The 26,471-nt window shown below is 34.3% G+C and overlaps 1 protein-coding gene across 1 annotated transcript in view; it reads left to right on the forward strand.

The window, feature by feature from the left end:
* The first annotated feature begins 2,352 nt into the window (after positions 1 to 2,352).
* The window catches only part of HEATR5A (HEAT repeat containing 5A), a 55,214-nt gene continuing 31,095 nt past the window's right edge, over positions 2,353 to 26,471 (forward strand). Inside the window, exons 1-16 of the mRNA XM_053944917.1 lie at positions 2,353 to 2,435; positions 3,887 to 4,133; positions 5,139 to 5,350; positions 8,145 to 8,253; positions 8,767 to 8,916; positions 9,179 to 9,350; positions 11,321 to 11,481; positions 13,994 to 14,249; positions 15,341 to 15,496; positions 16,167 to 16,417; positions 18,798 to 18,909; positions 19,780 to 19,932; positions 21,206 to 21,305; positions 21,975 to 22,084; positions 25,789 to 25,952; positions 26,070 to 26,245. Of these exons, the coding sequence (XP_053800892.1) occupies positions 4,008 to 4,133; positions 5,139 to 5,350; positions 8,145 to 8,253; positions 8,767 to 8,916; positions 9,179 to 9,350; positions 11,321 to 11,481; positions 13,994 to 14,249; positions 15,341 to 15,496; positions 16,167 to 16,417; positions 18,798 to 18,909; positions 19,780 to 19,932; positions 21,206 to 21,305; positions 21,975 to 22,084; positions 25,789 to 25,952; positions 26,070 to 26,245 (2,408 nt within the window). The 5' untranslated portion in view covers positions 2,353 to 2,435; positions 3,887 to 4,007. The remainder of the gene's footprint in view (positions 2,436 to 3,886; positions 4,134 to 5,138; positions 5,351 to 8,144; positions 8,254 to 8,766; positions 8,917 to 9,178; positions 9,351 to 11,320; positions 11,482 to 13,993; positions 14,250 to 15,340; positions 15,497 to 16,166; positions 16,418 to 18,797; positions 18,910 to 19,779; positions 19,933 to 21,205; positions 21,306 to 21,974; positions 22,085 to 25,788; positions 25,953 to 26,069; positions 26,246 to 26,471) is intronic.

A 26,471-nucleotide genomic window follows, 5' to 3' on the forward strand; every position in this document is an offset into this window, starting at 1 on the left:
TGTTGCCTTTTAATGCTTGATGCACCCTGTATTTCTTTCAGTTTATAGGGTGGCATTCCATCTAGTGCTTGCTCCAAGAGCTTTTCTGAGCTCTTTTCTGACCAGTCTTGAACAATTCTGCTTGTCAAATTGGCAGTTGATAAATGAAAAAAAAAAATTTAGTAATAAGTAGGAACGATTTCTGCCTTGGCCAATAAATCTTTGTGCCAGTTTTGTAGCATAATGTAAAATAAACTTAGCACACAGGAAAAAAAAAGAGGAATTTTTGATTGATGTGTTCTTGTAGTACCGATGGGAAAGTAGTTCTTGTAATTGCTTCAGTTACCTAAAAACCAAAATGATGGTGTATCATGTTGGTTGGCAAATGAAGATTTCATCAGGCATGTATGCCTTTTTGTTTTGGTTGATGGCATAGCATACATCTCATTTAATTAAATTTCACATTTTTCCCCAGATTTCTTTTTCATATTGAGAGGCGTCAAAATTACAGCACCAGGGGAAAAGCACTATCAAATAATTCAGCATTTCTAAATGTGGGTTTCTTGTAAATAAAGATTCATCTTTACATGCTTAGGTTGTACTTCATTGATTTACTGGTGCTGACGATGGCCAAGCAGCTCCAGTTGCTGACAGAACATTCTCTCTTTCCTGGTGCTTGACCAGCCCAGAGTGTGGCTGTACCACACCTCCAATTAGAGCAGAGTCCCACCCATGTCTGGACAGTGTGGCTTTGGGTTTGATGTTTTCTTCTCCTTAGAAATTGCCTGGAAACATCTTGTACACATAACAAGGACATATTTATTATTAATTGAATGCAGCTCATTCCCAAGTTCTGTGCTTGTGTTCAGCTTTGCACTGTGAACCCTGTGCCTTTTGCTCTGTTCTCTGCAAAACCAGTATGCTGCAGGAGAACTTCATGCCCTACATTCTTGCCCTGCTTCTCCTAAGTTTCTATGCATGCCCTTCTTTTATCATTACTTTTGAAACTTCATAAGTGTCCCTGGTGTGCAGGCTTACAGCTTATTGAAGGGAACCTCCTTAAGTGTTTGGAATAAGTTTTTTTGCATAGGGTAGGGAGTATGCTGCTTTCTATACAGGCTTGTGGAATCAAGATTTGCTTGTTGATCAGCAGTGGAAAGATCAGGTCTGGGATTTTTAAATTTTTTTTTTTTTCCCTGCATGGACAGTTCTGTTTCTAATCTTTGAATAGTAAGCAGTTAACCTTTGTAATTCAGTCCTAAAAGTCTTTTTTTTTGAGAAATGGTAGTGTTTCTGGTCATGTTAGCAGGTGTTCATTATAAAGATCAGCAATTGCACCAGAACATTTTTTCTTTCTTTAATTTAGGCTAAAAAGAAATAAATTTATATTGGTTTTGCAAGTGTGTGCTTATACAATTGGAGTGTTTAATTTAGAAGCAAGTTACAATAATAACTTAGGATAGTGTTGCTTAGGGCTTTGTTAGAAACCCCTGAGGATGCAGGTTCTGCAGTTTCTCAGCACCGGTCACAGTGGCCAATAGTCCTTACAGTGAAAATATTTTTTTCTGCTGGGGGTAAGCTTCCTTGTTTTTATTATGAAGTAAAGAAGCTGTCTTCATCCTCTTGGTCACCTACCCTTTTGAAGGCTATGAGGTCATCTTGAACCTTTTCTTCAGCAGGCTGAACACTGGTTTACCAGGCAAAAAGAAGTTTGGATTATTCTGATATCTGTGTGTGCTTTTTATTTGTTTTCAGCATCAGTCTTTTGAAGAGTGATTGAAAAGTGAATGCTTTTAAAATAACATGCAATCTGTATTTTATGTCCTACCAGAATAAGTTCAAGTTGAATGAGTTTTGAAAGAAAATGTTTTTGCTGTTTGGGATAAGCAATGTGTGATGCAAATGAAATCTAATATTAAAATTATATCTGGAGGGTAGGAGAATGGGTTGATGATCCTCATGTCATGTATTGATAGTACTGTACATTAATTTTTCAGAACAGTTGAATCACCTTTGCCAGTTCTGCCGGTTGTTGGATAATCTTTCTAGAAAATTATTATGGTTATGATGCTGTTTGAACTCACTTTTTACTGGTTTAGAATTAAACTGAGTTAACAAAACAGAAATGAGAAAGGTGGTTTCAGTAGTTAAATGAGCCCAGTTGTGTGGTGTATATGGTGGGCCTACTGAATTTAAATGTAGCATATAAAGAGCTAATAATATTCATGGAGGTCCAGTCTTTTTTGGTGAGCTATTACTTAATAAACATTGATGGTATTGCAAGACTTTGGAATTCTTGTTTTCTGTAGAAACACTTGTATCTTATGTGCTTTCATTCCTAACATTGATCTTAGTATTAATTATTTTCATAGAAAATTGAGTTCTTAACATCCTTTATACAAAAGCCTGGAGCAGCAGAGAGATGGTTTTTACAATGAGGAGAAATTATCTGCTAGGTAAGTTAAGTGCTGACAACAAACTGTGATCTTTTCAGTTAGGGAAAACAACTGAGTTGTAATCCTGGGATGTGTATGTAAATTGGGTAAGTTGCTGTGGTAGTAGGTGGTTTAGATATGGTAGACATTAGAACAGGCCTTGGATGAGTGGAAAAAGGAGCGTTTGTGATTTACACATGTAATTTTCATGCTGAGCAGTGATGAAACTCTACACTTAATCCTGTTTTTTTTTTTTTTTGTATGTTTCAAAAATGTGAGAATAGAGCTAAATTCTGTGAGTGTTGTAGGAGTGAGATAACTGATAAATTGTGAACTTCTACGTACCTAGGCAGAAAAAATGCGTAGAAGTATGTGCTATGTATATTTAGATCTGCTTGCCATTTTATAGTGTGGTGCCTTGTCAAGCCGCTTGGTAGATTTGAAGTGACAGTTCATGATGATAAATTAAATGTGACTAATTTATTTTGTGAGTAAATTTTAATAAAAATGTGTAAAAAGTGGTAAAGGTAACCTTCGGCTCTGTGTTTGATGACATCCTGAGTTCTGAATTATTTAGCAATGCTTTGTATTGCCCATCTACTATTTGAGGGATCGCTTTACACTATAATATTGTTACTGCATAGGAAAAACTGTGTTCAGCAGTCTTAGTGACCTCTGAAAAGGATAACTTGCTTGGGAGTTTAAAATATGGTCAACATTTTACCAGAATCTCCCTGAATGTTTTTATTTGTGAAACCTACAGAATATTCTATTTTCTATTTTGAGGCTATATTGCATTTAGATATTGGGTGGGGGGAAGATATCATTAAAAGTATTTTCCATCTTGGTTTGCTTATCAACAATGTGGAAATTCTCAAAACAGTCTGAGAGACATAAGTTAAACATAGCTTCTTTAGAACTCTGAGTTTTGAAACAATCTTTTCAGGTTTGGGTTTGGGGCTTTTTTTCCAAAAGAGATTATTAGAGGTTTGCTCAGCAATGAAATTCTGGGGGCTTTTTATGCCTTGCGTGGTATTAAGAATGTTGAATAATATGTCAGCATTTATATTTGTGAATATAATTAACAGGAGTTTGTTAATTGTTGGTTGCAGCTTTTGCTGCACTTTGTTCTTGATAACAAAATCATTGTGTTTGAGGTCAGTTGGTCATTACTTTCAGGTATATGATTAAGGACTAGAAAACCTCACTTCATGCAAAAAAAGGTGAAGGAAAATCAGTCCTGATATATTCAGATGTATATTTAACTCAACTGGCATATTACATCAACACCATTATCTCATTTTCAAAAACATTTGGTATTACTAAGGACATCTAAATAACACTGCTGTAATTTCCTTTTTATCTTAGGCTTTCTTTGCAAATTTTCATTTTAGTAACTCAAGCATTAATACTTTATATTATGTGATTGTTGACTTTTTATTAACTTTTTTTTTTTCCTTTTTTCTGTTTAGATGTTCAAACTTCTGATTTGCCAGATATTAATGAGGAAGGAAACTGATTAATGTAGTTTTGGTAGTTCGTTGGATTTTTTTCATTTCGCACTATTGGGAGATTTGAGGAAAATTTCAAGGAATGGAGTTAGCTCACAGTTTACTACTTAATGAAGATGCATATAACCATCTTGGTGAATTTCAAAAAGCAGAATTCATTTTTGAATGGTTACAGTTTTTGGAAAAACTTTTACCAGTGACTAGCAGAGTAAGTGTAATAAGACTTGAGAAGAAAAGCCTGTCTTTTTATTATTTTGTTTAAAATCAGAGAGCAGCCTGCAATGTTATTTGCCTCATGTCTTGTATGCACAAAGGAGTAAAAGTATATTTAGTGTTAGCAGCAGCTTTCTAAATGTTATAAGTTCTTGGTCACAACTCTTCTAGTGACAGAGCCACTTGTCCAATTAAAGGAATTTTAATTATTTTTAACTCCTATTATTACTGCAAGATTTTGCAGCCCCATTATGAAGAATGTTAGTAATGCTTCCATCTAGTGTTGCACAATTATTTGATGCTTCTCTACCAAGCAGGAATGTACCATCTTTCTCCTTGGTTTTTTTTTTTTTTTTTTTAGTTTTCCTAGTTAAATGATAAAATATCTGTTTCCAGCCAACTCTCCAATTGTTTGATTCACTGTTTAGTGTATATTAAGTAGGTTATGTAGACATGTGATAATAAACTAACCAACATAATGCTAATTTGTGATGAAAATACCTAAATGAAAAACAGTGTCTGGTTCTTTATTTTAAGAGTATTAAAAATGTATGTAGGACTGGATAATTGTTTTAAGGGAAGTTCTTCCTTTTCTAATGCTCAAGTTCTTGAAACTCAGCTTCTTTTTTAAAGTTCTTCTTTGCTACTAAACTTATTATATATCTATGAATTCTTTTATTTTAAAGCAGACATTAAAAGAAAGAAAAGGCAGCTTTGTTTGAGAAAGATTTGAGCATAGATATGCCACAGAGAAAATACACTTGAAACGCTACTAGCAATAATTGTGCTCTGAAAAAAGCATTGGTTTTTTTAAGAAGAATAAAATAGTACTTAAAATGTCTTTTCTTTAAGTATAAAAATGCAATAAAATGTTCATTTGTGATTCAGAATGTCATTATCAGAATGGTAATAATGAAAAGTAAAGATAATAGGAATTAATAATCTGTAACTAACTTTTAAATGTAACTGAACTTTAACTGGTTACTGATTTTATTTCCAGGCTGATATAAGGGAAAACCAGAAGAAACTGGTTGAACAATTGACTTCTTTATTAAACAATTCACCAGGACCTCCTACCAGACGGCTTCTTGCCAAGAATTTAGCTGTACTTTATAGCACTGGAGACACTTTTTCTGTTTACCAAACAATTGACAAATGCAATGAACTCATTCGGAGTAAAGATGACTCACCGAGTTATCTGCCTACAAAACTGTAAGTGTGTTTTTACCCTCAAGCTTCAGATCCAGTTATAACCAGACAGGTTTAAGTAGTGAGATTCATCTGAGTTCACTGCCACAAAATATGTAATAGAACAAAGATTGTGCTGGTATTCCCTGTTGTATATGAGTATCAGGAACCAAAAGGGTAGAAGACACCTGGTGGTCTCCAGCCAGACAACTGAAAATCAGGCTAGGGAGAATATCAACAATGGATAACAGAGTTATGAGAGGGCAGGTGTATTTTCATTCAAATAGTGCTGAGAAGAGCAGTAAAACAGACAAGCACAACTTCAGGTATAAAAGACAGTTACTGAGTACTTTTCTTAATTCAGGTGGGAAACTGGATATAGTTAAAAACATCTGAAATGTTTGTAACTAAATGCCAAAAGCCTTAGTAACAGAGCAGAGAAACATGAACTGCTACTTCAGAATGTGAAGCCAAATTTTTATGTGAAGGAATGTTATGAATAACCTTCATTCCCAAAATTATACACATCTCTCACTATAATGAAGCAAATTAAAGATGAAGGTAGTAAAGATGAGGTAGAAGATAGTAGAAGATGAGGTAGAAGATAGATTAACATCCTTTTGCATTAATGATATGGTATTGAAAGCAGAGCAGGATCTCTCTTCCTCCTTTGCTTCTCATGCTAAACCTGTTTCTGACAACACAAGTAAAGATTCCTGAAAATAGATTTTGCAAGGAGTAAGTTGTATTTTCTTATACCATTTTTTTTTGTTTCCTTCTTGTTCCAGTTGACATCTTGTACAGTCTTTTGAGTTAGGAATAAGTTTGCTATAAAGGATCTTAGTCTTGCAAAGTAAATTACTGCTGTAGTACATTTTAAACAATGATATCCATTAACATTAGAGTTGAGTTGTAGTGTGGGACAGAGTTCTGCAGGTCTTCCCGCTTCAACTGTGATGTGCCACACTGGAGGAAGTGGGTGATGTCAGTACAGCAGAGAGTGATGGGGGAGGCCATTGGCAGTAAAGCAGAAATGGAAGATAACCAAAGCCAGAATGCAGAGTAGTAGCTGGGGGAGAGGGAGAGAGGTGGCAGTGTACACCACCTGTTCCTGGGTATGTAAGCAGTGGTAAAAAGAGGAAGAAAGAGACGGAGAAAAAGGTAATTGTAAAATATGATTTTCTTCAAAAAAGTTTTGGTAAAGGGATTTCTGTTAGAACTGACATGGAGACAACAGACTACAGAAAATAATTGGAACTATAGAACTGTATGTTGAGTAAAATCTTTCATCTTAGGTTGCAAATATATTAAATACTTGGTGTTCAGTGTAGAAAACTGCTTTTTTTTGTTTTGTTTTGATCTTGATTAAAGCGTTGTCTTTGCCATCTGTCCATATTTAGCATGCATGCCCATGTTGTCTCGTAGCAACACTTCACTGTCAGTGTTCACAATATGTTGATACACCTGGGCACTCCTTTAAATACAGATTCCAGTAAACTGGTCTCTTATCTTATAGATTATCACTTTTCTTCTTTCCTATATGTGGAAGATGAAAATGTTTTACGCAAGCATTTTAAACAAAACCTTAGTTAGGTGCTCATCTACTACTAAAACTCAGCATGATGTGAATGCTCTACCAAATCAGATAAACAGGTCATGCATCATGAATGCAGCTTATTACTTTATTAAGCAGAGTGCCTGTGACCATCATATGCTCAATTTAAAAGGGAAATTGGAAAATTATAATTTCATGCCCAGGCACACCATGAACAAAATTTAAGTCCAAGTTGTTGGTGTGTACTGAGTTGGATAAAAGCAATAACAAAACCCGGGTTTTTAATGAAAATAATATTGTAGTATGATAAGAGATAAAGGATACTAGCTTTGTTTTTCTTACTGTGCATTTAGGGAATTACTGTAAATATTAAATGTATTTTTTAAATTAAGAATGTATTCAGTATGAGAATTTAAAATTATAGATATGGAACTTGAATTCAGTTGGGGAATAAGCAAAATGTTGTTTTGTTGAAGGGGATGCTGAACAATGTATACATATTTAAGTAGGTCTGAGAAAGAGCTGAAAGCTGATTAAACATATAATTCTTTTTGTATACAAGAAATTAATTGGTTTAGTTATAGATCTGTCAATAGAAAACCAAAGTGTTTTCATTGACTAATTATTCAAAGGAAAATGCTCTTTCATTACATTAGGCACGCTTTTTTTTTTTTTTTTCCCTCAATATTAGCAGTTTTTGCCTTTGCTAAAGGAAAGGCCAGTAAGCACACAGAGTCCATTTGTCAGGTGTTTCACCTGAATGTTAAATTCAGAATCGGTCTACAGTGAAAGGGACATGGGTTTATAGTTTTATTTCCTTCAAGGTATCTTTTTAGTATGTACTGTGATACATGAATGACAGAATTGTAATTACTAGACCATTTGTAAATAAACCTGTCCCTGACTACTTCTGGCAGCATCTGCTGCAACATGACACATAGCATGCTTAGTAAGAAACTAATGATAAGGTTTAAAGGTAGATATGCAAACTATTCCTCTTGTAAAAGGTACTGGAAGGTTATATTACCTGAATTCTTGTATTATCCAAGTTACTTTAGCAACCCTTGTATCTGCATTTCTTCTACAGGGTATGTGCCACATACAGACCATTTTTTTTTTTCCCTTTTGATGATCCACTTACATTTCTGGGACATCCTGTTTAGTTATTTTGCTGTTTGCACATTGATTACTTCAGTCGTCTTAATCCCTTTCATCTCTTAGTGCATCCATTTTCACGCGTCTTTGGATTTGCTTTTGTTTTAGTGCTGCGGTGGTATGCTTGGGCTATTTATACAAAAAATTGGGAAGAATTTTGGGAAACAGTTTTACTGACACCGTTGGGAATGTGCTTAAAGCAATGAAGAATGCAGAGGTATTGGAACAGCATGTTTAAAAAATGATTGGAAAAATAAAAGGATTTTTACTGCTGGTAGCTGGACCAATGAATAAGAGAAAATGCATGATACCAACATACAAGAAAAAAGTTGTGAAAAGTCAGATAAAAATCAGTGTCTAAATTCTAAAGAAGTACTAGAGTTAATGGATTATGACTATAAAAGGATGGATCACAGCTTTTCTTTATCTGGTTTCATGAAAGTACTTGATAAATTAGAAAATTTAATTGCATTATTAATGAGAACATTTTTTCTATAGCTCATACTTTGTTTTGGGCTTTATACTTGTAATTATTGGTTTTCAATAGAACATAGAATTTCCTACTATTTTGATTTGCTTATAAAGTTTTGGGGCAAGTTATCTGCTTTAACTTATTTCAGTATAATTAGATCTCTGAAAGACCCAGCCATTTTTTACCTATTTCAGTAGTTTTGTATTTCAAAGGAACTTAGGGTTACAAAGCTTTAACATTTCTCTTTTTCATTTTCAGTCTCAAGGTCGTTATGAAATCATGCTTAGTTTGCAAAATATATTAAATGGTTTAGGAGCTGCTGCCATCCCCTGTCACAGAGATATTTACAAAGCTGCCCGATCCTGTCTGACAGATCGATCCATGGCTGTCCGCTGTGCTGCTGCTAAGGTAAACTGCTCCAATGGCTGTTGTAAGTAGCTCCCTAAAACATAAAATTCTGTTTTAATGATAAATGAACACGGAAGTAAAAACATTGTTTGCTTATCTGTGTTTCTTTGATAGTAACATGCCAGAAAAAATAGAAGTAATTTTAGTATGAAGCAAGGTGCTTATTTTGTTAGGGAGAACTCAGTTTATTATGTAGCAAATTAAAATTTTTACTGAGTGCTTTTCCATGTCAAAACACTTTTATTTCTGTTTTTTTGTCTAGTGTCTTCTTGAACTTCAGAATGAAGCACTATTTATGTGGACTACAGACCTGGATAGTGTTGTTACCTTGTGTTTTAAATCCTTTGAAGGTTCCAATTATGATGTACGATTAGCAGTTTCAAAACTTTTAGGCACAATATTGGCTAGAGCTCTAACAGCTAAGCAGATTACAGGTAAAACATGCTTTCTTTGCTGATTCCTCATCTATAAAAATCTGTCAGATTATAAGAAACTCTCAAGTTCTGTTCAAGCCTGAAGTAAACCATATTGTAAGCTTCTTCTGACTGTTCATATCTCTGGTTTGGTATTTTTTCAAACTTTTTTCTTGTGAAGTGCTGTTTTTTGGTTCTTTCTATCTGTCTATCTATCTATCTATCTATCTGTCTTTATAAAATAATGAACTATGGAAAGTAGTTAGTAAAACTTTTTCTCTGCTATGAGATTGTTGTTGTATGGAGAGAAAGTAGTTACTGCAGGAATTTAAAAGCAAGATTAATTCAAGCAGTTTAGAAATAACTAAGATTTGCGGCAGTTTCTCTGTCAAACTAAAAAGTTAAGGATACCTTCAATCAATACAACACCTGGATTGTCAGTGGATAGCAGTATAAATATGATCAGAAGCAGAAATTAGCAGGCAGTTTTGTTCACACAACAGCTATGTAACTGTTTTTTTGGCAGACAGTACTTGAGTTGACTGAAGCATCCTGGCACAAAGTTATAATTTCCAATACTTTGTGTGATTCAGACTGAGGGGTTTTAGACTTAGAAGCCCCAAGCTAAATGTCTAACTGTCATCTAAGCAAAACATAACAGGACACAGAATAAGTGTGATTCAGACTGATTGTTCTGCTTTTAATAACAGCAACAACCAGCAAATGACAAAATGGCATGCCTTTCAGCCCAGCTTACTGTTTTTCAAAATACTTGAGGCTGTGTATTTGCATTGTAGACTCTGAAGTCTTGGTTTACAAAATATTTCCCCCAGAAATTTTTGGAGAGAATTACAGTGTTACAGAAAAAAAAAAATCAGCACTTATCTTTTCTCAAAAAAAAAAAAAAATAATATTCTGACCTCTTTATAGACTCATTAGTTTCCTTTAATCTATGTAAGCAATGTACTTGTTATTTCAAAGACTCTAAGATAAGGTTATGTAAGAAGCTTATAAATTATTTGGTTGGCTATTTCAGGGAGTTTTGTCCTTATTTTAGTTATTTTTAGTTAAAAAGAAGTTAGAGCTAAGTGGGGCAGAAGCTAGATGGGGACTAGAAGGGGCTGGGGAAGAGTGGAGGAAGTAGTATATGAAGAAATTTGTACTCCTGAAATTTGTGCACAGTGTCTGATAACCTGCTGATATTGAGGGGGTTTTGTTTAATTATTTTTTTTCTGGACATCTATATCTCCAATCCTCTCATTCCTTTTCTCGTTTGAATCCTTGAAAGAGAATGAAAAATGCAGTGAAAATTTTAGGTCAGTATGCAGTGTGCTGTCATCATGCTAAGTTTACATGTACACGTCCCAGCATGTATTTTAAATGAACTTTCTATCAAGAAATAAAGCATTGGAATAGGAATTGGGGATGGATAATTTTCCTAAACAATTGCAAGCATATTTTATTTTTCTCACTCTTTTAGAGGACTATCTTAATGCTAAGATGACTTGATAATTTTTCTATGAGGACCTGTAGGTGTGTCTTTACCTGGCTAAGGATAGTAGAGGGGGATCTGCCACGTCTGAGGTTTGGAATAGAGATTGTGTTTGCTGTTAAGCTGGAATATGTAAGAACCAGGGCTTTCGTTAAGCTGTGGGTGGTAGAAGTAGACCTTACAGACCTTTTTGCAGAGGAAGCATAGATGGTAAATACTGAGGGTGGGTAAATGTAAGTATGCATATTAAGTAATGGCTTAAACTACTTAAAGGTAGTTAAAGCAGAAAAACCTGAGAAATACTGTGTTTTGCTGGAGCAATGAGAGCTAAAATGTCCTAGTTTCTGTTGTGAAGTTATGCTCAAACAGTATTTGGATTTGATTGTGCTACTGAGTTTTTGCAAATTATTTTTACTAAAATTAAGAGAGTTGAATCTCTACTTCTAAAATATACCAAGGTTTTTGAACTATTCCTCTAAAGATGTACATCTTTTCTTAGCATCCACCAAGCATAACTTCCGCAGAATCTCTTTGGAAGATGTGATGGAGCTACTGGGAACTGGATTTCTGCGTGGAAGTTGTGGATTTCTACGAGCCAGTGGTGATATGTTGAAAGGGACCAGTTCAGTCAGCAGAGATGTTAGAGTTGGAGTCACCCAGGTTTGGATTACATCAGTTATGATTTTCTGAGATTGCCAAACATTTGTATAATTGCTTTGCTCTAGATATATCTGTTCTTTCATCCTTTTTTTGTATTTGTAATGAAATATATATATTTCAAAATAAGGATTTACATCTTGAGTCACACTAGAAAGAAAAGAAAAAAAGATTTCTGATGTTGCTTACTGTTTACCCGAGAGTTTGACATTTAAAAGTCAAATATGTACTACTTGTGAAAGCTTCACATGATATGAATTTCAAATGAGTGATAGAAATCAATTGCTCAGTTTTTAAAAAAAATTTCCTTACATTTGAAAATTAAAGGGAGAAGTTAGAAGAAATGTTTGAACTTGAAATAGTTTCCTTTTGTATAGGGAATTCCAAGTCTAGTCCTGAAAAGATGGTTCTGCTTTGAGTAAGTGCATGAAAAGTAAGGAAAACAGAACTTAGTGGAAAAAACCCAACGTCTGTTTTGCTTTGTTCCAGGATGCTCAAAGCATAGAATCTTGTAAACTGAACAGGACTGAAGCCACGCCATGTAGTGCCTGCTGGTAAAAACAGTACACATTTCTCAGATAAAATCAGGTTGGCTTCATCCTGTAAAGATTATCTTCAAATTAAACATGCTGAATTGTAGATATTCAAATGTAAAACCTGTGAATCAAGACTAAAGGTCACAATGAACATTTATGTACAAGTAGCTGTGATTATTTTAGTATGTTACAGTCCCACAGCTATATGATAAGCACCTTTGTCAGTAAGGCAGTTTGTCAGTACATTTCAACTTCTGTACGAAAGATCTTTAAATTAGCTTGAATTACTGATACAAGCTGCCAGATTTTGGAGTGAAACAGCTAGAAGGTGCTACAAATTGTCTTCTGTGCTCAGGTCATGTTGAGTGGAAGCATTAACTTTTTGCAGAGAGAACAGAAAAGCTAGGGAACAATAATACCTTGACAGCTATTTGCCTAGAAAATGCATGCCAGAGATTTCCAGGGTGTTCTATATACATGGTAGTTTTATTAGTTTTCCAGGAATATATCAGATATCTCGGTTCAGTGTCTTGACTATTTGTACTGGTTTTTGGAAGTTGTCTCCTTTTTCATGTGTATCTATGTTAACACCTGTGCTTGATGGTACATTCAAACTGTACCAGAACCATTTAAATAGTGCAATGTTTCTACAAATAAAAAGCTTGAAAAATTGTGAATTTATCATGCTTGTGAATAGAAAACACTTGCAGTTAAAAAATGTATTAATTATTAGTGAGTTGCAGCTTATTATGAATTTAAAAATAAGAAAGGCTCTGAAGATGACTTCTTACATATGGAAGGTTTATATTTGTTAAAGCCAAGTTCAAGATAGAATTTAAAATGAAGCCGTGGCAGTATCACTCTTCACAAGTCTTTATCCTGTTAAATTCCTCAGGTTTCAAATCTGTAAAACCAGGGTAATGTGCTGATCCATTATGAAGCCTAAGTAGTGTTTGTCAAGAACAATAAGCTGCTAACAGGATCTAATAGTATAATTATTTTGTCTACAATAGTTCCCTTTATTTTACATGAGTAATTTTGCTGTGAATGTTAGACATAAGACAAAGTATGTATGAGGCAAATGCAGAAATTAATTGATATAAGCAGTTGTTGAAAGTAGATTGATATAAGCAGTAGTAAAAAGTTCCTTTCTTATGAGGAACTTTGTGTGCTCATTTACATATTCTCATTTTTTGTATTCTGTTTTCTTGATCTATTCATTAAAAACATCCAACATATGCACATAGAAGGCAATTGTAGGGGAGCTTATTATGTGGTGAAATAAATGGTCTTGTGGTGATTAGGTTTGTAAAGTGATTCTGCATTCTTTCTCTTTATGGCGACAGTCTTTTTGTGGTACCTCCATTGCAAGGCAAACTATTAAAATTCATTGGGTTGAAGAACAGTGCTTGGGGGCTGCAAATATTCCCTGATTCAGACCCTTTAATAACCAAATTTTCTCTGGGTTATGGGTTATAGTTTTGTAACATAGTAGTTCTTAAAATGCATTCATACATTAAATTTGGGGTTCATGTGCAGAATGTTAAATAGCTGGAAGCTGTTGTTCAGTGAGACCAAACACAATGTTTTACATAACAAGTGCCTGTGCAGGGTAAACCACCATTTCTCACACTCTGGAATGAGATGACATGGGCAAGCAGCTTGAAATAACTTACAGTCAAAGCAGGCTGCAATATTACTAGTGCAGAATCACAGAATATACTGACTTAGAAAAGACCCATAACAGTTTTGATAGTAATTTAAATTATTTTTAAAAATTAATACATAAATATAAAAAATTGCAGATACCTAAAAGTGAGAATGTTTGTGATTAATGGATGCATAAATTTATAAATCATTGCAGTTTAGTGTTCTAGTTGTGGCAATGTGAAGATTTAAAAAATAAGCATGTAGGATAGTTAGCACTGAATTTCCACATATTTTGCTCTAAAATATGTTTCTTTTGAAATCTCTTTCAGGCATATGTGGTATTTGTCTCGACATTAGGAGCACAATGGCTTGAAAGGAATTTCTCTGCCTTCCTATGCCATATTCTAGATCTGGTGTCTCAGTCTCACCCTAAGGCTGTTCAGAGTCCAGTGGATGCTATCGGCTGTCGCCGCTGTGTTTCATTCATCCTTCGAGCTACAGTAGGAGGCCTGCTTGGGGAAAAGGCTCAGATTGCAGCTGCCAAGGAGATTTGTCAGGCCATCTGGAAACTGAAGAAAGTTGTAGGTATGGGTATAACAAGATTATCCGTTTGGGCCTCTGTTTTTCCTTTTTTAAGTGATTGTACAGCTACTTAATCCAGAATCTGCAGAAATAGAATATATTGTGCTGATTTATTACCATTATAATGTAGAGGGCTTTTGATGGACTGCTTTGTTTTAAGCTTGGGCTGGTTATTTGCTTGGTCTATGTTTTTGTACATGTGTACCCACATAAGTATATACAGATGTTTTTAACACTCCATTCCTGGCAAATGTAATTTTAGGCATTAACAAATGAAATAATTGCAATAATAGTACACAGACAGTATTGTAAAGTTAGTTAGTTTGGCAGACAATGCACGTCCAGTCAGATCCTGCTTTCCTGTTAGAGCAGTTAACACTACTGAAGGTTCAAAAGAAGCATTTGTTCCTAAATGACAAATGAGCATTTCTCCTGGAGAAAACAGATCTCTTGCATGATAAGGTCTTGTACACTGTTTCTAGAAAGAGCCTGTGATCTTCCACCATTGTCCTTCTGGAGGAGAAGAAAGAGAATCCTGGACATAACCTGTTGTCCTCTGGTTTACATGTTATATCTGATTTAAATATCTAAATGTTTTATGTTTAAGCAGACATAATGATTTGTGTCTCAAAATATAAACCTTCAGAAAACATCATATTTTTCCCTCCCTCTTCATTCCATGTCTCTGCCTTCTCACTTGCTTGATCTTGCAAGATTTCATTCTTTTCTTCTCTTTCTTTTTCCCTATGATGCAGTAAAATCTGGCAAGTTATATCAAAGTATGTCTTCTTCAAGTTACTTTTGGTAGGGCAGACAGTAGCACTTCTTGCTAGCTACTGTTCCCCATCATGTAAAGATAAGCAATTTGGTATTTTCCATTTATCCACACTCTTGCCCTCACAGATGTTACTACACCATCCTTTTAGTAAAAGAAATGTATGTGTCTCAGTGAAGGTAACCCTTTATGAAAACAATAATAAAAATAGTAAAAGCTCTTTTAGTAATATAAACAACTTCTCTTGGCAAAAACCTTTCTCCCATCTGTTTGATTTTGGTAATGATTTAATGGTGATTTTCTTGTATTGTGTTACCAGATGCTGCAATAAGTGATGGTAACTTGGAAACAAAAGTTAATACAACAGATGTAACAGCGAGTCAGCATGTGCTTGTGTGTGCACTTCAGGAACTCGGAAGTCTCATTCATGGCTTAGGAACTACAGCAGCACCATTACTGCAAGACTCTAGTACAGGTAAAAGCCCTGAATTGCTTTCTGAACCAGAGTACAAATTAAATTTTTATTTGTTTGTTCACCATGCTTCTGTGATTTCTTATGGGTGTTCTTCTCATGCTTAGTCTCCTAACCAGGATCCTCCATAGTTCTTGTATCATTTTCTATTTTCTTCCACTAAATTTAAAAACAAAGATGGGGGAGGAGGGAAAGTTGACTGCCTTACAAGCTGTAGGAAAATTTCAGACATTGCCCAAAGAGTTTTGTATCTTCCCTAACCTGTACAAGTATGTCAATTAAAAAAAAATGTTTATTAAATTTTACTCCTTTAAGGGTTTTATTTGAAGTGCAACACTTCATAGTGTTTGTAATAAAACAGTTAGATTGAGCTGGGTACCTTTATTGTTCTCATTTAGCTTCATCCATGGCATGGATTTCTGCTTGGGGGATAACTGTGCAATATGTTAGGTTTTCTCCGTAGTGTTAATTTTCATCCAGGATAAATTTTTCTAAAAAGAGCTTAATTATTTAAATTTGTTACAATTATTTAAAAATAAAAAAATAGTACTTTTTCAAAAGAAGTATAGAAATTGGATATCATGTTATGTTGCCAGTCCTGTGTATACATTTTTGCTTTTTTGACAATCTACTTGCCTCTTTCTTAAGTGTGTTTATGCATATTATTTTTCAGGTGTTCTGGAGGCAGTAATTTCTGTCATTCTTCATCCCAGCATTTCAGTTAGACTGACAGCAGCATGGTGTTTGCGCTGTATTGCAGTAGCACTGCCCTCTTATGTGTCCCTGCTGTTGGATCGTTGCATTGAACGTCTCAGTGCATTGAAATCCTGTCCAGAAGCAGTAACTGGTTATAGTTTTGCTGTTGCTGCTCTGCTGGGTGCAGTAAAACATTGTCCTTTAGGAATTCCACATGGAAAAGGGAAGGTATGGTCTGAATAATTTTCATATAGGCTGTTCTTATATTTTTTTTTCAGTGGTTATTTGCATGTTTTCTTTGTGACATGATCACAATACCCAGTGATAATTATGAGATACTTTGGTTCCTCAAGAAGAGGACTTAAAAGCATACCATGACTCAAATAAGCATGTGTTTTCTCACATATATCAGGAGCAAAAATTCCTGTTTCTTGGGAATGACTCTCAGGTGTACAGGTTAGTCGGTGCTTACAGCAATAACTGCAGTTATGTATTATCTTGAAAGTCTTTTGTCAAGTCCAACAGATAGACACTTTTGTTTTGTTTTACAGAATATAACAGAAATCAGCTTCTTGCATAACTCAGTCTAAGATGCCAGTCTCCTCACTAGCGCAGATAGAAGATGCTGTGCTCTGAAGTTCTAAGGATATGCAGCTGTAGAAATAAAGACTGAAGGAAGGAGCTGTTTCCATCTTAATGGGAATGTTATCCACTAAGTTACTCATGTTTGGAAAACTATGGTGGATCACAAATGTCAGCAGTACATGCTAATTTTTTGCATAATGTCAAAATTTAAATTCTTTCTTCTGAAAATAACTGTTTCAGTGTCAGTGGGCATTAAGAACATTCTGGACATTCAGTGTCCAGACTGATGAACTTTTCCTTGTGATTGCTGAAAGATCATGCAGAGAGAACAAAATGAATGGAGTTTGCCCACTTTTATAGATAAGAAGTGCCATTCAAATACTATGCACCTAAGCAGAGCTGAAGTTTCTGTTTAACAGAGAAACAATTCTTAACAAAGATTTCTTTTAGAGGAATATAATAGGATGAAATAGGGCTAGGGAGGAGGTATGGGAGGGCACAAAAAAAATGGGAGGAACACTGTATTCTGTACTAAGCTGGCAGGAGGAAGGACAGAACAGTTGACAAAAGCCCTTTTCTGCTCTCTCCTAGGAACACTGCCAGATTCCAGACTAGTTCCTCTGCTGAGGAGCAGAAAGAGACCAATGTTGAATAGAGCAGTTTTGAGAAGGAAATATCAAACATAGACAATAGTAATCTGTAGAGAAACTTTCTATATTAATGGATTGTCCTCTGAGAGGGCCGATAGAGTTGCAGGTGGAACCTAAAGAAAAGAAAATAATTAGTGAGTTTATATATATTTAACATTCAGTTCTATTACTTATAATTCAGTTTTAAAAAATCCTTCAAATATCAGGCATTCCTCCTACATGAGGAGAAAAATTGTTAGAAATCATTAAATTACATCCTTTCTAGGATGTATGCTTTATAGGTAGTGTAAATATAATAAGTTTTTAGTGATTTTTAGTAGTATAATTTTAAAAAGGTGCTGTTTTGTTTTAGAATCAAATGTATTAACTCTAGCAGGAATCTATACAAATACATTTCTTCTTTTACAACCATCTGGTAGCGTTATGGAACTGGGGAAACAAATACTATCAGATTGGAAAAAAAATGTCAGATGCAGTTTTGGAAGTGTAAAAATCTCAAACATTCATGAAGCAAACTTTCATGTGCAACCTTTCATAACATTTTAAGTGTGAAAAGAATTTATATAAGGATGTTTTCTATACTGAAGCTTTTTAATGATTCTTCTTACTTGGAATACTGACTTATGAGCAGTTTATTTTGGAGACTGGACGTAATGCAAGACATAAGATATTTTTTAGTATATGTGAAACATAATTGAAGCAAACTACATGCAGAATACTTACAGCATTTGTAGCCATACCGTGGTAATTGTGCATGGACACAAGGGTGTTCCTCAGTGGAAGTTGTAGTACCTTTTGGTATCAAGTGGAGTCACCTTGCATTTAGCACATAGTGGGCATGTGCAATTATTCTAGAGCAGCTAAAATAGGATTAATTCTAACTATGCTATTTTTATTTATTTTTCAGTCATACCATTTGTTGATGTGAAAAATGGTCAGAGAGAATTATAGACTTTATTCTGCAACAAGGATAAAAAAGATAATTACCACTCTCAACCCTTCTTCTGAGCTGTAATTCATAGATGTCATACATGCATTGTGACATAAATAGAATATCAGAACACTTCTATCCTTCCAATGCATGTTCCTGTGGAAGTTATCAGTTGTCATTTTACTGCTGATAAAGGAGAGGGTACAAAGCAGCAAAGGAACTTATGTGGTACTCCAGAGAACTGCTGAAGCCATCCCAGACTAGTACTTAAGTCAGGAATTGCAACTTCTTGAGGCTGAGTTTATTGCCATAGTGTAAGAGGAAGATGGCATTCTTCCTCTGGGAGCAAGAGAATAGGATTAAGTATTACACCAAATAATATTAAAAAAAAAATTGGTAGTTACCAAAATGTGATTCCCTGTTTTTCTCTTTTACTTTGAAGGTAATCATGACTGTAGCAGAGGATTTGTTGTGTTCTGCTTCTCAGAACAGTCGCATTTCAGTGCAGCGAATGCAGGCTGGATGGCTCTTGATAGCTGCTCTCATGACATTAGGTAGTAGCTTTCTACAATTCTTCTTAATCTACATTAAAATGTTCAGTGTTCTGTCTCTAATTTTTTGTTTAAGGTTTTGTCTAATTTACTGCTGCAAATTAATTTTAAAAACCTCAAATGTTGAAATATTTAGAAAAACTTTCTGAGATAAAAATGTTATCTCTTTCAAATTTACTATTAGTTCATTGGGAGCAGTGTCTGAAAAACAGTGATTGAAGTGGGACTGCTATTCATTAAATATAGATAATAAATTTCAAACTGAATCCAACTAAATGTCCTAGTCATCATGAAGAATTGTAAAATATTTATCACAGCAAAAAATGAGTTAATAATTTCTATTTCCCTCTTGTCAGGCATTTGAAATCTTGCAGTACTTCTTAAGATGTATTACTGGTCAGATTATTGACTGCAATCAATAAAGTACTAATGAAGAATGTATTTTATTGGCTTTGGTCATATTTTTAATGTTTTCAGGTATTATTTCTGCCCAACAACTCCCTTTTTTTTTTTTTTTTTTTATGTTGTTATATTTAATTAACCTAAAACAAATGTTTGCTTTTCTGAACATTACTACTGATCTTTGCATCTCACTTATGCTGGTGATCCACAGGGTCTGTACTTTGTAACAAACAGACATTGTAGTTGGTTTGGTAACCTACTAGTAAATGTGTCAATGGGTATGTAGTTATATATGAAAATGAAGTACCAAAAGAGTAGATATTGGAGAAATTACATATGAGAAGGCTGGGAAATTAGCATATGGTTTTGTTCACTCCTGTAAAGATTTTGTGAACACAATAAAAAAGAGAAGGAAAGAAAATTTAGTTTTATTAATCCTTGCATTGGCCTGGCAACTGCCAATATTTGCAGGTCCTGCAGTTGTCCAACATCATCTGCCACGAATCTTGTTACTGTGGAAGTGCATCTTTCCATCATCTCCTAAAGACCTGGAAACAGAGAAGACACGAGGAGATGCATTTACCTGGCAAGTAACGCTAGAAGGTCGTGCTGGTGCCCTCTGTGGTAAGCAGGATTTACTGTCTTTCTCTGCATATTTATAATTGGGCTCTTAGTTAATTTTATTTCTGAAAGAACATTCCATATTGATTTTTTTTTTCACTAGATGGTAAAGGCTATTTTCACTCCCTGTATAACATACATGCTGTGTAACATACATGCTTGTATATTAATATTTACATAGGTATATGTTTTATTTTATGTGAAAAAAAAACCAAACCCCAACAAAACAAACAAAATGAAACCAAACAAAAAAACCCAAGAGAGTCTTTCCTCTCCTTCTTCTAATCAGTTGATTTTCAAGCAATAAATGATAATCAGGAAGGTTGCTTCCCTTGTTTAGCAAACAAATCAAAATAATGTCTGAAGATCCAAAGCAGGATATGTTCTGTTGTTTATACAGTCTGTTATATTTGAAAAATGGTGGTTCTGTTTTCTACCAGGTAACTTACTACAAGGAAAATAGAATTGGTGAGTCATTCAAACATGTTTGTGATAGTAGAAGGACTTGGGTAAAAATTACGATTAGGTAGTTGCAATTCTCAGCCAGGAAAGAGTGCTTTGAATGTGGCTGCTCTCTGGTAGGTTGCAATTTTCTATCATGAAATACTGTGAATTTGGGGTTCCAGAAATTGCCCCAGTGATCTTCAAATACTTAAGTGTTTCAATCTTGTATTCTGGAGTACTAAAGAGTACTTTGCCTTCCAGAAATGTGAACTGTGGTATAGTAAGCACCCTACTCTCTCACTATTAAGGTAAATCACAAAGTGTGGAATTCAATAGCAATTTCATTTTAGAAGTACCTGAACAATTAATCTTTCAACATTTTTTCTTTAGAAGATAGGTATTTAGTATGGTATATTCTCTAGGTGCTTTTGGAAATTATGCTTAGTTTTCTGTAAATTATATACATATTAATTGGTTCCTAGAGTACAGTAATTGAACTAAATTTTAATGGAAGACTAGTAAAGTAAGCAGGAGGTCACTTGATCATTGTCCTATTTTCTTTTTATTATTATGATGGAATTACCATTAAATTGATTTACATAACATCATTTAGTTCATAACAAAATGCAAAAAATAATTGCATTTATATATGCAGTTAAAAGTCAGGATGTGAATATCCAAGCTGAGACACTGAAACAGTGCATCTGACTTTTTTCATTTCTACTTTTGTTCATTATTAGTAATGTAGTAATGTAATTACTTTGCTAATGTGATTTTTTTTTTCTTCAACATACCTCACACTAAGTAAATTGAAATCCAATTCCTTTTCTAGCTATTAAAAGCTTCGTTTCCCACTGTGCTGGTCTTCTTACGGATGAAGTTGTTCAGAGACTTCTTCCTCCTCTCCCAAGTGCTGTTGATTTATTGACACAGTAAGTGTGTGTATAAAACTGTTATTTGAAAAGCTTGAGTAATCTGTATTTGATTAGTGCACTTTCTAAAGAACTTTTTTTCCAAGGGACAAAAATTAGTGTTTATGATTCCATGTTGAGAAAAATCTAAGGAAGACTTTCTTGCAAGGGTTTTTAAGTTAGTTTTTATATACCGATTTTTAATAAAACATACACATTTGTATTTATATCCCATTATTTTTATTAAATAATAAACAAGAATATGCTTTGAAAAACATATTTTGGACATGGATATTTTTTGTATTTAATTTCAGATCTAAGCTGGAAAGGGTTTTATTAAACTTTTGCCTTTTGAGTATGGAACAATTTAATGCATTTGGGTTGTAAGCTCTAACTTACAGGAATATATCCACAAAAGTTTGTTGTGCTAAATATGGGTACAATCAAAGGAAACAGAAATCTTGCTTATTTCTCTAGTATTAAATGAAAATAAATGGAAGTGGACAACAGTAATTCTGTCAGAACATGTGAAATAAATTGGTTTCCTTTTACTGTTCTTTGTGCAAATCAAAATGTACTTCTAATGTGTATAGATTTTAAAAGCATTCAGTAGTGTGGTACAAATTAAACTGGAGTGTTACATAAAACTTAAAATCCCTCCTATCTATTATGTGCTTTTTATATTTTAAGGCTTTCTTCAATACACAAATCATATGGAAATTCCTTAAAAACACCGTCAACGGTTTACAGACAGAAACTTTATGAATTACTAGCAGTATTGCCCCCAAAGGCCTATGAAGGTACGTATTTCCACACAAGGAGAAATCCATTAAGAATACTATGGGCTCATTTTAAAGTGTTTGTCCAACATGTATTCAGCCAGCAAAAGTTAGTTCTGCCTTTTCTAAAAAACAAACTTTATTCTCTCTATTTAAGTTTGATGAATTGTAGCAAAGTCACTGTGGTTTTGAAAAGCTAGTGTTCATGATCTTTTTTCCCTTCTAATACCAAAACAGACCTCTATTACAAATAGATACTTTTGCTCTATTTTTGGTTGATACTTGAAGTTAGACAATGTTTCAATTTCAAACTAGTTGAAAAATTTCTTTTATGCCTGTTGTATTTTTCCATTAAATCCTAATTCCCAAAAGTGTAGCTTTAGCTTAAACTAATTGGATGTAGACCATTGAAAGAATTCAAATTAATTGATTTAATGAAGTGTATATTAGAGAGATATTAATCTGATCCTGTGCAGATACAAGTTTTGTATTTAAATACAAATACAATTTAAATACAGTACAAATCTGGGGATGGACTTAATTTATATAGGAGAACATAACAAAAAGAATCTAGGTCTCTGATCAATTAACTATATCTTTGTTGTCTTTAAATCGTTTGTTGTACAGTAGTTTATGGACTGCAGTAAGGAGCCATAGTGTTTTTTGTCAGCTGTAAAGAGGAGCACAGGATATTCTTCAGGACAGAGACAATATGGAGCAACCATGCTCTGAATTAGCTGTGTCCTCTGTATTTTGGAGGGAATCCTTACTCAAATAATCTGCTCCATCTAGTGGTAACCGCTAAGGGAATTGGGACAAATCCCTGACCTGTGCCTTAAAGGTGTTGTCACGTTAGATGTATATAATGAAGCATAGTGTATCATACTCATTTGTGACTGAAAAATTGCACCTCCACCCCTGAGAGCAAGTTATTCCTTTCATTCTTCTATTACAGGAGCGGCATGTTACAGAATACAAATACTTGAGTATGGCTGGGTTTGGCAGTTTCTTGGTGTGTTTGGGATTTTTGTGTATGTTCTAACTTCATTGAAAATACACAGTGTTTTACAGTGTGACCTGCAAAATGTACTTCTTGTGAGAGAGCAGCCTAGCTGAGGATGCTGCATTCTACTACAATAAATAAAGAAAAAGCTTGAGAAGTTTGTTATAAATAAGTAGGCACCCTGCTGAAATCTTTGAAAATATCCTTAGAATCAAAACAGTAATTTGACATGTGTAGACTCAGAGGTGTCCACTCAGGTGTAATACAGCAGTATGAGAGTAGGGAAGGAATGGAAATGCATACATTATCAGAACTTACTTTTATATATCTTAACATACAGGTATGCATCATTTTAAAATGCCGTGAAAAGTTTCTAAGGTAAAATTTGAAAAAAAATACCATTCTTTCTATTTTATTTCCAGTATGATAGCTTCATGTAGAAACTGTATGTGTTTACAAATACTGGGAATTTTAAAAATAAATTGTTTCTCCAAACAATATCACTATGGAACTCATGATGGTTTTTTCAATGTCTACATTTAGTCATTATAAATAGGAACAATATCAGGAGTACTCTTGTGTTGCACAGCAGGGCTCATTTTACATGCTCAGAGTGACACAGTGATTGAGAAGCTTTCACCAGTTCATGGTTTTATTTCTTTTGCATTTGTTTTCTTCAGTCGAGGTAGCCAGATGATAGAAATCTGTAAGTTGTTTCTTTTTGAGAAAATTGGTGATGGAAACATTTATCAGGAGTTGTAACTCAAGACTTTAGTATATGTCAATAATGTACAAAACTTGTTTTCTGTAGTACAAGAGGAACAAAACAAAATAGCCAGGAAAATAAACAGCTGGAAACAGACTATTCATACACCCGAGCTTCTTTGTCAATGCCTGGCTTTAGATTTCTGAGGCCTGAGATACTATGATTTGTTCAGGCTCTGCTTGGTCCTTTCCTGCTCACTTTCTGCCTCTTTGATGTTTCTTTTACTGCTTTCTGTCATCATTAAAAATCATATCTACTCAAACAGCAGAATTTTACAAAGTTTTACCATGAGTGTGCATGAATCATAATTTATTTTTTGCATTATTTCAGCAGTGGCAGATATGAGAAGAACATATTAGGTAAACTTGAACATTGGTGAAATACATTTAACATGTTTCAGTTGCTGTCTTCCATTGTGTATGAATGGATAAGACTTGTAATTTATCTGATCCAAAGTATGAACTTGTTAAGCTGAGGAGAGCTGGTTCTAAGATGACAAATAATTTGTGATCATTTTCATCTGTCATTAGTTTTGGATTATAATGTGCTCATGTTTGCAAGGCTAAACATTCATTTCTTGTGAGTTAATATAAAAAGTTTTATATAGTCCAAATTGAAAATTTCACAAAAATAATTTCAGTGGCTTGAATTCTATTAGATTTCTTGTTGTTTTCTGTTGTCTGAAATTATTATGTTTTGTCAGACAACTCATTAGGGTTCTTTTCATTCTTCAGCTTTTTGTGCTTGTCATGTTCCACGGTTTAAACCATAAAATTGAATATAGGCATTCACTGCTCTGTCTTAATAGGTCTGATGGGTAGGGGAGAGAAAGTCAGCTTCTCAGAATAGGTTCTTTTTCCAGGGAGGGTTAAGTAGCTGGTTGCAGCTACCAGTTCTAAGTATGCTAATAACTCTGCTTGTGCTCATGAGGTGCTGAAAACTCTCTGTCCCACTTTTTGAAACTTCCATGTGTTGAAAAATTATAAGCAACTTCAGTCCAAACATGTAATTGTGTGATCAACTAACAACAAAATTGATTGCAAGGAATTGGATATGTGGTGTTAAGCGCCCATCTCTCCCCCCTCCCCACTTCTCAGTGGTGATAATTCTGAATTCATGGGGACTTCACTTTTCCATCTTAATGCTCTGGAGGTATATGCTTACATAATATTTGTATAAAGACCAAGTACTTTTTTTAAGATCAGTTCTGCAATGTTTTTCAACACAATTACAAACCAGTCCTTTCTCATCACATGTGATTCAGCACTGAAAATGTTCCTCACTACAAAGACTATTTTAATGACTTAAATTGTCTGACTCAAATTGCCCAGTGTTGTTGCTTTTGTATTATGTACAACCTTGTCAGAAGTATTATGTGCAACAATATATGGAAGTTTTAACTACAGTGAAATTTATCATAACCTGCAATAACGCCTACAATAAACCTACAGCCTGCTTTGGTTTTTGCATGCAAACTCCTAAAATGGGGGACTGCATTCATCAGCTTTTGCTTATTTATAAAACCTATAGATGTTTTAAATTACTTCTGCTTACCAAGTTCAAATATTCCTTTGTGATTATGTAATACATTCCACAGTATTCATTTTCAGGAAATAGAAGAAAATATGGCTGTGTTCATAACTGCCATTTCCCCTCTAATTTATTTGTAAATGTAACTAATTTGCTGGCTTATCAGTTGTATGGCATTATGCCTTCTGTAAAGGAAAAGGTCTCTGTTTTTCTGCTTCTAGATTGCTGTGGGTGCTTAGCTTGCTTATTTCAGGTATTGCTCTGTGTCTTCCCCTCTAGAAAAGAGTAATCTCTAATTAACTATTTGAAGACTAAAGAGAAATGTTACATGGATGTTACTATTTCAGTATAAATATATTGCTCCCAAAGTTTCTTGTGGCAAGTAACTAACCAATAGTTTTGAATATTTTTTTCTTTAATTTAAAGGAGACTTCAGTGCTGTTCTAAAAGAGTTAGTGACTGACTTGACTGTCACAGATAACCAGATTGATGCCTCTGCATTCTTGCTTCCATCCCTTTGTCATGAAAATGATCTCCTTTTACTTGGTCCCTTACTGCAGGAGACTGACCACCGATTTATTGAAGAACAGGTACTTTTTGTTCAATTATAAAGGTATTATTGTATTTTCATACAGTTGTAGTTATTTAGGTCAGTACTTATTTAGACTTTGCCAAAAATATGGCTATCGCTCTTCTCCTTTTTACAGCTCCTTTTAGGTAACAGCATAGCTGGTGGCAGCCTGGAATATGACCCTTACTCAATTTATGAGAAATTTGCAAAAGGGGATTTAGTACCTAAACCACTACCTCCTGCATTATCTGTTACCAGTGCAGCAAGTCGACTTTTTGGAGTTATGTTTTCCCACATAACAGAATCTCACAGGTAAAGTAGTAACTGTAACTGCTAGGGAATTTAGGAGATGTTGTAAGATGGTCACAGTGTTTGATACTGAATGCAGAAGAAAACAGTTCTGAAAAGATATTGAATTGCGTAAGTGGAGTTTGTAAACTATCTGAATAGCAACAGACCACCAAATTATTGGGCTTTTCTCTTTAAAGTTACTGACAACAAAAAGGCACATCCAAAAAGATGCTATTGTCATAGCAAA

This window comes from Vidua chalybeata, chromosome 6 (assembly GCF_026979565.1).
Source record: "Vidua chalybeata isolate OUT-0048 chromosome 6, bVidCha1 merged haplotype, whole genome shotgun sequence".
Lineage (NCBI taxonomy): Eukaryota > Metazoa > Chordata > Aves > Passeriformes > Viduidae > Vidua > Vidua chalybeata.